We start from the raw sequence: 10,417 nt of genomic DNA, 5'->3' as shown, positions 1-10,417 counted from the left end.
TCAAGGACTACCATACCACCTGGAGGCTAACTGAGGCCCTTAAGTTAAATAGACAAAAATGACAAATCAATCGAGCAAGTACCAAAAACAGTATAATAATTGTGCAGCTCTTCGATCTTCATTTGGCTGGACCAACTGAATTGTTGACGATGATTTAGAACTGGAATTTGTTTATTTTGTGACAATTTCCTGGAGTAGGACATTATGGGACTAACTCGGGATCAAGTTATTTTAGGTCTGCTATTATGTAACAAGGCCAGGATAATTAGTGATGTTATTGTAAAAATTTCTGGTGACCGGTGATCATAACACAGTTGAATTCTGTTAAATTTGAGAATAAATGATGCCAATGACACATAAGAATCTTAAATTTAAACAAAATGACATAGATGTAAGGACAAACTGGCTATAAGGTGAATTAGATAACTGGAACAGGTGTAGGCCATTTATACCATCAAACCTAACCCACCATTTAGTATGATTATGGCTGATTTAATACTTCTATGCCTTTTACTCACCATTCCCAAAATTCTTAATGGTGTTGATGACACTTATCAACACTTATCAACATCTACTTTAAACTTACGTGTTTGTGTGGATTTCCTCCAGGTGCTCTGGTTTCCTCCCACAGTCCAATAATGTGCTGGCTAGGTAGATTGGCCATGTTAAATTGCCCATAGTGTTCAGGGATGTGTGCATTCAGGGATGGATCTCGGTGGGATGCTCTGAGGGTCAGAGTGGACTTGTTGGACTGAAGGGTCTGTTTCCACACTGCAGGGATTCTACGTTCTATAAAATCTGGCTTATTACTAAATCCAATACTACTTGTTCCCTCTTTGCATCTGAGACACATTGCAATAGGAAAATATTCCAGACACACCCCACACATTCACCACCTTTCAGGCAGGTGCTTGTTTGCTTCTCCCAATCTATGCTAACATTTAAATCCTCCTACTAATACTCCTCTGCCATCGCAAAACACTTGCCTATTTTCTGCAATTATATGATCTTGTACTTCAGAGCCGATACCTGGATGTTTTCTCTTTATTATGTCCTCCCTCAGCATTGAAGTGATTTTGTTTCTAATCTGTAAAGTGACTCCAACTCTTTCTGCCATGTTTCTTACTGATCCTCTAAATGTTATATTCTGGCATATTTAGTTCTCAGTCTCCAACATTCTGCAACCATGGTACAGTAACGGTTACTATATCATAATTTCCAATTTGAATAATGCCTGGATCTCTCTTAGCTGTAGCTCATACAATTATGTGACAACATATTGCTCCCAGTGCCTGAGTCCTGAAATTATTAGATTTTTGTATGACACCTTGTCAAATGCCTTTTGGAAATTCACTACATCTACTGGATCCCTTTATTTAAACTACTAGTTACAACCTCAATGTCTAATAAATTGCTGCATGTGACTTTGCTTTTGTAGAACTATGTTCACTTATTCTGATCATTCTGTGATTTTCTAGTCATTGCTAAAACTATCCTTATAATAGATCTTAACATTTTCCTGACAAGTATCAGACAAGTACCTGACTAGTTCTCTGTTTTATCCCTCCCTCCGCCCCTAAAAGGGACTGCACTAGTTGACATCTTCCAATTTTCTATGACTCCAGAATAAAGGAAATTTTGGAAAAATTTAGAATGCAAAAACCCCACACAGACACCAAAAGGTGGAATTGATCCAGGGCTCCTGGGGCTGAGAGACAGCAGTGCTAACAGCTGAGCCACCACACCACCCTTTATTTACTTGGGAATCCAACTGCGCAGACCTTTTCTTAAATAATGAACATAACTTGATTGAGTTCAATGTGGTGTTTGAAACCAAAAATTATGAATCAGCTACTAGAATTTTAGATTTTGATAAGGCCAATTTTAATGAGATGAGATAAACACTGTTCACAGTAAACTGGAAAAATCTACTAATGGGTATAACAACTTCAGAACAGTGGAGGATGTTTGAAGAAACATTAACACAATACAGAACCAGCTTATAACCATGACAGAGAAAAATTCCACTTCTCGGAAAAAAGAGCCAGGGACGACTAAAGAGATGAGGGACGTCATAAAACGAAAAGAAAGGGCTTACAAAAATGCAAAAAGCTGCACAAACTAGCTGAATGAGAAAGATGAAGAAAAACAGCAACCAGGAACAAAGCAGCTTATAAGAGCTACTAAAGGGATTATGAAAGGAAACTCGCAAGGTTTATCAAAATCAATAAGAAGAAATTTTATATCACATTATGAGAAAGTTGGTGGTCAGGAACAATGCTGGCTCACTAAAGGCTAAAAGTGGAGATATTGCCAGTGACTATGGCTGGGTAACAGGTTCAGTGGCAGGCAAGGGAACCTGGGAATGATGGGTAGGTACTCAAATTAGTAGAATGTGACCAGTGGTGCCCCACAAGGATTTGTGTTCGGGCCTCAATTATTCACATTATTTGTTAACAGCTTGGATAATGGCACAGAAAGTGAAATATCTAAATGTGCTGATAACATAAAGTTAGACACCATTGTAGACAGTGCAGATAACAGCATAAAATTGCAGAGGGATATTGATAGACTAGATGAATGAGTAAAACTGCAGCAGATGGAATTCAATGCAAACAAGTGTAAAGTTATCCTTTTTGAAATAAAAGTGGATAGATCAGGGTACTTTCAGATGATATGAAGATAGACTCAGTAGATATCCAAATTGGGAGGTTCAGGCGCATATGATCCATAGATCAGATGCATAAATGCCACAACAGGTGCAGAAAATATTTAAGAAAGCAAATGGAATGCTGGCTTTTATATCCAGAGGACTGGAGTATAATTGTGTAGCAGTTGTGCTGCAGTTATACAAAAGCCTGGATGGACACCTTTATAGTACTGAGACCAGATCTGGGTACCACAAATCCAGAAGGATATATTGGCCTAGGAGGGAATATGATATAGGTTTACAAGAATGATGCATGGACTTCGAGGGTGAAGTTATGAGGAAAGTTTGCACAAATTAAAGCTGTTTTCTTTAGAATTTAGCAGGTTAAAGGGTGATCTGATTGAAGTCTTCAAAATATCTATAAGAACTGACAAGGTAGATAAAGATAAAGTATTTCCATTGGTTGGAGAGTCTAGAACCAGGGAGCACAGTCTGAGAATTGTAACAAGTGAGGAGGATTCAGAGAGACAGCAAAGAGGTAGTGTCATATTAAATAAATAAGCAACAGGGCAACTAATGGGATATAATGAGGGGAAGTCCATAAGATTAGAAAAGCAGAACATTTTAAGAAAGAAACTTATAATATCCATATTCAAAGAAACTGGATGTGCTCACAGAAGGAAATCAGGAAGTTAGAGGTAATGTCACTGGACTATTAATCCAAAGACACAGGCCAATGCTCTGGGGATATGCATTCAATATCAGGTGGTGAAACTTTAATCAGTTACTAAACCTGGAATGGAACAGCTTGTCCAATGGTGGGCATGTAACCATTGTTGATTTTCATAAATCTCATCTGGTTCACTAATGTCCTCTGAGTAAGAAAATTGGCCATCCTTACCTGGCCTTGCCGAGAACTGATTCCAGACCCACTGTAATGTGATTGACTTTTAAATGACTTAGCAAGCCATTCAGTTGTATTATAAAGTCTTAGAAAGGAAATGTATCCAGACTCAAAAACAGTTGTCAACCCTGAAAAGCCTTCCTTAAGAACATATGGACAACTTGTGTTGAAATTGGCAGTGCTGTCAAGCAACTACTCACAGTCATTTCACAGAATCATACTGGGCAAGGCCCAGACAGCCCCATCTCCATCCCTGGGTATCTCCTGCCCCACCAACAGGATAGACCCAGCAGGGATAGCAATAGATTTGTATACAGTTGGGAGAAAGTTGCCTCAGAGCCCTGAACACTGAATCCTATCCTGTGAGATTTAACAGCATCAGGTCAAACACTTGTTAGGAAATCTGCCAATAACATCTTACTACCTGAATCTGTGATCCTCAAACATGAATGCCAAATGAAAGAGGCACGGAGGGTGGCCAGCATACAAAATGTTATCATCGAGATCCATCACCAACAGTAGTTGGGAGCACTACCATTGATAGAGCTGGACAAATCCTAAAGGACAAAGCTGCTAGGCTGAGCATGCAGCAGCTAGTAAGGGAACTAAAACAAGGGAAAAAGCTATTGATACTTGTTGTAGATGCAACTATCCATGACAATATGGTTAGGATGATTATTGCCCAGTCCTGGTGGAGGTGAAGTCTCATCTTCATACTGATGATACCCTCCATCGTGTTGTTTGACAATACCATCATGCTAAATGGGATAGAATTCAACCAGATCAAATAACTGAAAATTGAGCGACTATGGGATGAAATGGGTCATTATCAGCAGGAGAACTAAAATCAATCATAGCCTATAAAGTCAAAGCCTGGCATAACCCTCACTGCCATTGCCGTCAAACATTGGACCATTCCCGCTCAATGAAAATTATGGGAGACCATGCCAGGAATAGCAGTAGGCATTCCTAAATATGAAGTTATAACTCAAGTTCCAAACTGCAGCATTAGCAAGTGATAGACAGGGCAAGGCAATCCAATATCTAATGGAACAGATCTAAGCTCTGCAGGCTACCACATCCAATAATGAGAGGTGATGGGCAATTAAACAAAATACAGAAGGATACTCCACAAATAGGCCACCTTTAATGATGGCATAGCCCAGAACATCAGTGCAAAAGATAAGGCTGAAGCATTTGCATCTATCTTCGGCAAAAGTAACACAGTAGGTGATCTATTTTGATCTGTTTCAGCATCACTGGCATCAGTATCCAACCAATTCAATTCATTTCACTTGCTATCAAGGAATGCATGAAGAAGCTAAATACTGCAAGGGTTCTTGAGTAGATTCATAGCTCAGGTTGTGGATGCTGTGGTTGTTTTGCTCACCGAGCTGGTTTGTTAGTTCGTAGAAGTTTCATTACCCTGCTGGGTAATGATGTTACTGATGTACTGCAAGGGCCTTGACAAAGTTCCAGCCATAGCACTGAAGATTTGAACTCAAAACCAGCCAGGCAATTACTGAACAGCTACAATACTGATATCTATCAGATAGTATGAAAATTTGCCTGGGTATATCCTGCCCATAAAAAGCAGGACAAATCCAGTCCATCCAATTACCACACCATCAGTCTATCCTTGATCTTCAGCAACGTGATGGAAGGGGTCATTGACAGTGCTACCAGTTTTCACTTTCAAAGGAATAACCTACTCACTTTCAGTTTGGGTCCCACCAGTGTCACCCAGCTTCTGACCTCATTACAGCCTTGGTCCAATCATGGACAAAAGAACTGAATTCCAGAAGTGAGATAACAGTGACTCTCCTTGACATCAGGGCAGCATTTGACTGAGTGTGGCATCAAGGAGACTAGCAAAGCTCAACAAAGTAGCAATCAGGTAAAAATCACTGCTAGACGGTGACATTCCTCGCATGTAGAAAGATGGTTGTGGTTGTGAAGTTCATAGAGACAAAGAGCTGTACAGCATGGCAACAGACCCTTTGGTCAAACACATCCATGCCAACCAGATAACCTAAAATAATCTATTCCCATTTGCCAGCATTTGGCCCATATCCCTCTAAATCCTTCTTGCTCATATACCTATTCAGAAGGCTTTAAAATGTTGTAATTGTACCAGTCTCCACCACTTCCTCTAGCAGCTCATTCCATACATGCACCATCTTCTGATTGAAGAAGTTTCCCCTTTAGCCCCTTTTGAACTTTTCATCTCTCACCTTAAGCCTATGCCTGGGGAAAAAAAAACATTTGTTATTCATCCTATTCAAGCCCTTCATGATTTTATAAATTTCTGTAAGATCACCCCTCAGCCTCCAATATTCCAGGGAAAATAGCCCTGGCCTCTTCAGCCTCTCCCTATAGCTCAATCCCTCCAACCTTGGCAACATCCTTGTAAATCTTTTCCGAATCCTTTCAAGTCTCAAACAGGTCAATCATCTCAGCTCAAGGCATCACTGCAGAAATTCCTCAGGGTAGGTCGAGCTACCTACATCAATGCCCTTCCTTTAATCATAAGATCAGAAGTGGGGATATTGGCTGATACTTGCACAATCTGCAGTACCACTTGCAATTCCTCAATAATGAATCACTCTGAGTCCATATGCTGCAAGGCTTGGAAAACATCCAAGCTTAGGCTGATAATTGGCAAGCAATATTCCTGCCATGCAATATTCAGGCAATGACTACCTCAGACAAGAGAGAATTTAACTACTTTCCCTTGTTACATATTGGTAGTACCATCACCGCATGCTGCAAGTATTAAAGTTATGAGGGGTACCATTGTCCAGAAACTGAATTATGGCTTCAAGAGTAGGCCAGAAGCTAGGAATGCTAAGGTGAGCAATCACCTCCTCTCTCCTCTGTGTCTGTCCTCCACCAACAAGAGATGTCAGGAGTATTGTTTTCGTGTTAGGGAGGTTTTATAGCATGGAAAGAGGCCTTTCAGCCCATTATGTCCACACTTTTCATCAGATATCCATCTATTTTAGTCCTATTTTCCAGCACTTGTCTGAATAGTTGCAGCTTCAGCAATAATCGAGAAGCTTGGCCGCAACCAGAACAAAGCAGCCCTGACTGGCACTCCATTCACCACCTTCAACATTCATCCCCCTCACCACTGATTCACAAGAGCAGCAGTATATTCCGTCTATAGGACGCACTGCAATATCTCATTAAGACTCCTCCGACAGCAACTTCTAAACCTGCAATCTACTACTTAGAAAGACAAGAACAGCAGATTCAAGTGAACACCACCATCTGAAAGTTCCCCTCAAAGCCACTGTTGCAACTTGGAAATATGTTGTAATTCTTTCACTGTCACTCAGTCGAAATCTGGAATCCCCTTCTTAACAATATGGTGTGTATTGATATCTTAAGAATTGAAACTTTTCATTTAAACAGTTTATCACTGCCTTTTTAAGGGCATTTGTAAATGGACAATAAATGCTGGCCATCATTAATCAAATAAAAAAAATCAGGAAGCAATTAGGAAGGTAAATAACTTTATTGGCCTTTATTGAAAGGAGTTTAGAGTACTGAAATAAAAATGTCTTGTGATAATAACAACAACAATTATTTGAAATAATCTGAAGCTCAGGCAACAGCTGTGGAGAGAGAAACTTAATATTTTGAGTCAGATATGAGACTTCTTCAAAACTGTTTCTTACAATTATAGAGGGCTTTGATTAGAGTATATTTGATGTGCTATGTGCATTCTTGGTCTCCATATTTATGGAAGGATATAATTGCCTTGAGGTTAGAATGGAGAAGGTCCTCTAGATTGGTCTGTGCGATAGGAGAGTTGTCCTGTGGTAAGAAACTGAATAAATTAGGCTATATGCTCTAGAGTTGAGAAGAATGAGAGATGACCTCATTGAAACTTTCAGCATGATAAAAGGATAAAAGGGTTTAACAGGATAGACACTGAAAGGTGGGGCACGGAGACTCAGTGGTTAGTATTTGCTGCCTCACAGTGCCAGGGATCCAGGTTTGATCCCAGCCTCAGGCCACTGTCTGTGTGGAGTTTGCACATTCTCCCTGGGATGGTGTGGGTTTTCTCTGGACCCTCCAGTTTCCGCCCAGAGTCCAAAGATGTCCAGGTTAGGTGGGTTGGCCGTTTTAAATTGCCCATAGAATCTGGGGTGGGAAATGTAGGGATGGTGTAAGGGTTGGGTCTAGGTGGAATGTTCCTCAGAGGGTCAATGTGGACTTGATGGGCTGAATGGCCTGCTTTCACACTGTGGGGATTCTACAAATGTTCCCATGACTAGGGAATCTAGAATGTGGGCACAGCTTTATGTTAAGATGTTGATTATTTAAGACTGAGATAAGGAGAAATTCCTTCAAACAATAGGTTATGAATCTCCCCAGAGGGTAGGGAATGCAAATGCTTCATCTTCAATTGCATTTAAGGCTGAGCTCGATAAAGTTTGGCTTTTCAGAAAATCAAGGGATATGGGGTGTCAGCAAGAGTTGAAGTCAAAGAGCAAACGAGATCATACTGAATAGTGGAACAAACTAAAAAAAATGTCTAATTGACTCTTGCTCCTATCTCTTGTGTTAAGATTCATTTGTACTTTTGAAAAAGCTTAAAATAAATATTTGTGGTTCAGTTGGGGAAGAATGAGGAGGGGGAGAGAGTACGAATTAGTGGATTACTCTTTCTTGTGCTCTTTCACTCTGTGATTCTCTGAATCCCATTAACATGAATATATAAAAAAAGTTTTTTTTTCAAATTATAATGTATGGAAATTAGATTTAATCATCTCTGTGCATTACTGTGGTAAAGAAGAAATGCAGTCACATAAAGGAACTAAAACTTGATTCATTCCTAACCAGTCACTGATTACTGTTGCTTGTGGAGAAAGATTCGATCTGAGAGGGCTTCAGTTTTGATTGAATTTTTACTGTCAGCTTTTCATCTTAAACATTCATAATGGAAAATGAACATGCTGTGTATTCTAATGGATGCTCAGATATCAATAACCCCAGAAACACTGTTGGCCTGGATTTTCAAGACTGCAATTAACCAGTTGTCATCTGAATACAGACAGCGAAGAGGAAAGCAGAAGATGCTAGCAAAGAAGTGACAACATGGTACAAATGGCACAAGACGCTGTTGAGAGCAAAGATGTCAGAATATGCATTAGTTTTGAATGCCACAATCTTAGATAGGACATACTCTTCTCAGCAGGAGAGGAGTCCAGATTTAGCCGAATGATATCTAGCTTCTAAGAGTTAAATTACAAGGAGAGGTTGCAGAAATAGGGTGTAACCTCTGGAATTTAAAAGATTAATGAGTTATTTGATTAAAGTTTTCAGAATGTTATGGGGAACTGCTGGATTGGGCAGAGAGAAACAATCTCTATTAGTTGGAGAGTCTAGAGCCAGGGAACATAGTTTAAACATTAGAGGCAGACATTTGAGGAACAAAGTTAGGAAACACTTTTATGAGCAAAAATTATTCAAAGTTTGGAACACTTTCCCACAAACTGCAATTGATGCCAAGTCAATTGTTAATTTCAAAACTGAAGTTGATAGATTTTTGTTAACCAAAGGTATTAAGTAATGTGACACCAACAAGAGTTAGGTTGCAGGTTAGCCATTATCTCAATAAACAGTAGAACAGACCAGAAGGCCCTAATTACTGATATTTCTTCCTGTGTTTCTATGACAATTTGCTACAATTAATTGCATCAAATACAATTACACAGAAGTAATTTCAAGGAATAACGAGTGAGCCAATTTCAAGTTAAGTAGTTACGTAGCTGATAGCAATATGAGACATAACCTTTTCAATATAATTTCCTCTGCTGCTTGGGTAAACCTAATGAAATGTTTTACCTGCTTTATATACTTATTGAGATGGGAATGCTACATCTGGTGCTAATTGATAAAGACATGTCTTAGCAGGATGTTAATAGATTTTTTTAAAATTGTGTTTCCAAATTACATCAAGAAACATATAATGGCATTTACGTGTTATGTTAGTTAGAGGTGGAAATATTTCAAATGCCCTTGAAGCTCTTTCATTTCCTGGCAATCATAGGTCGCATGGTTTTCAACAGGTGATTAACAGGTGCCCAGTATGTGTTGAAACTCAAATGCAACAGAACAATTACTGCTTTAAATATAATTTTGGAGTTTAGCAGTATGGATTTCAGCATGACTATAACCAATCTGATAAATATTCGTACTTAAAAGTAGAAGTTATGCTCTTAATTCTTTCAAACATTTAAAGACATGAAGCATATTCTACTTAGCTTCAAGTTGAAGAAACTTACAGAAGTTCACAAGGAGGAATTTGCTTTCTTTCAAAGCTCTGTCAAAATTATCTTTGTTCAGCACGAGGACACTTTGATCTTCTTTAATCTTGGGCTTTTTGACTTTTTGCATTTTGGCGTCATTTTTTTCCTTTTCATCCTTCGCATTGTGCTCAGCCCAGACCGAAGATAAAAATGTTGGTAAAAGAATGACAAAAGCTGAAATTCACATGTTGTGGCTGGAAACAAGTCAGAGCTGAAACTCAATCACATTTCATGTTCCACTGGGGGGGACAGAATTTTTCATAAAATCTCAAGATAGCCAAAGCAAATAGCTCGTGCGCTGTGCAACTCTTTTTTTTACAAATAGCTTGATAAACTATCGACAATCAACCTCTTTAAACTATGATGAAACACTATAGTTTGACCTTGCCATGGAAACAAGGTCATATCTGCTACAAAGCCAATTCTAAATTTGTTCCCTATTCACCACACTTACTATTGCCAAGAGATGGCCATCTTATTGTAAAATCAATTTTTAGATTATTGCCTATTGACAGTTTAGTACATATCCCTGGAATTCAA

General features: G+C 39.1%; 1 protein-coding gene across 4 annotated transcripts in view; it reads right to left on the bottom strand.

The window, feature by feature from the left end:
• Positions 1 to 10,110, bottom strand: part of LOC125462143 (protein disulfide-isomerase-like) — a 30,726-nt gene extending 20,616 nt beyond the window's left edge. For all 4 annotated transcript variants that reach the window (XM_059654040.1, XM_048551748.2, XM_059654039.1 and 1 more), the window contains exon 1: positions 9,854 to 10,110. In XM_059654040.1, coding sequence (XP_059510023.1) covers positions 9,854 to 9,965 — 112 coding nt within the window. In that variant the 5' untranslated portion in view covers positions 9,966 to 10,110. The remainder of the gene's footprint in view (positions 1 to 9,853) is intronic.
• Positions 10,111 to 10,417: the final 307 nt, after the last annotated feature.

The sequence above is a fragment of the Stegostoma tigrinum genome, chromosome 23 (genome assembly GCF_030684315.1).
Source record: "Stegostoma tigrinum isolate sSteTig4 chromosome 23, sSteTig4.hap1, whole genome shotgun sequence".
Taxonomy (NCBI): Eukaryota; Metazoa; Chordata; class Chondrichthyes; order Orectolobiformes; family Stegostomatidae; genus Stegostoma; species Stegostoma tigrinum.
The sequence above is the reverse complement of the archived record's forward strand: the minus strand, read 5'-3'. Positions and strand labels throughout refer to the sequence as shown.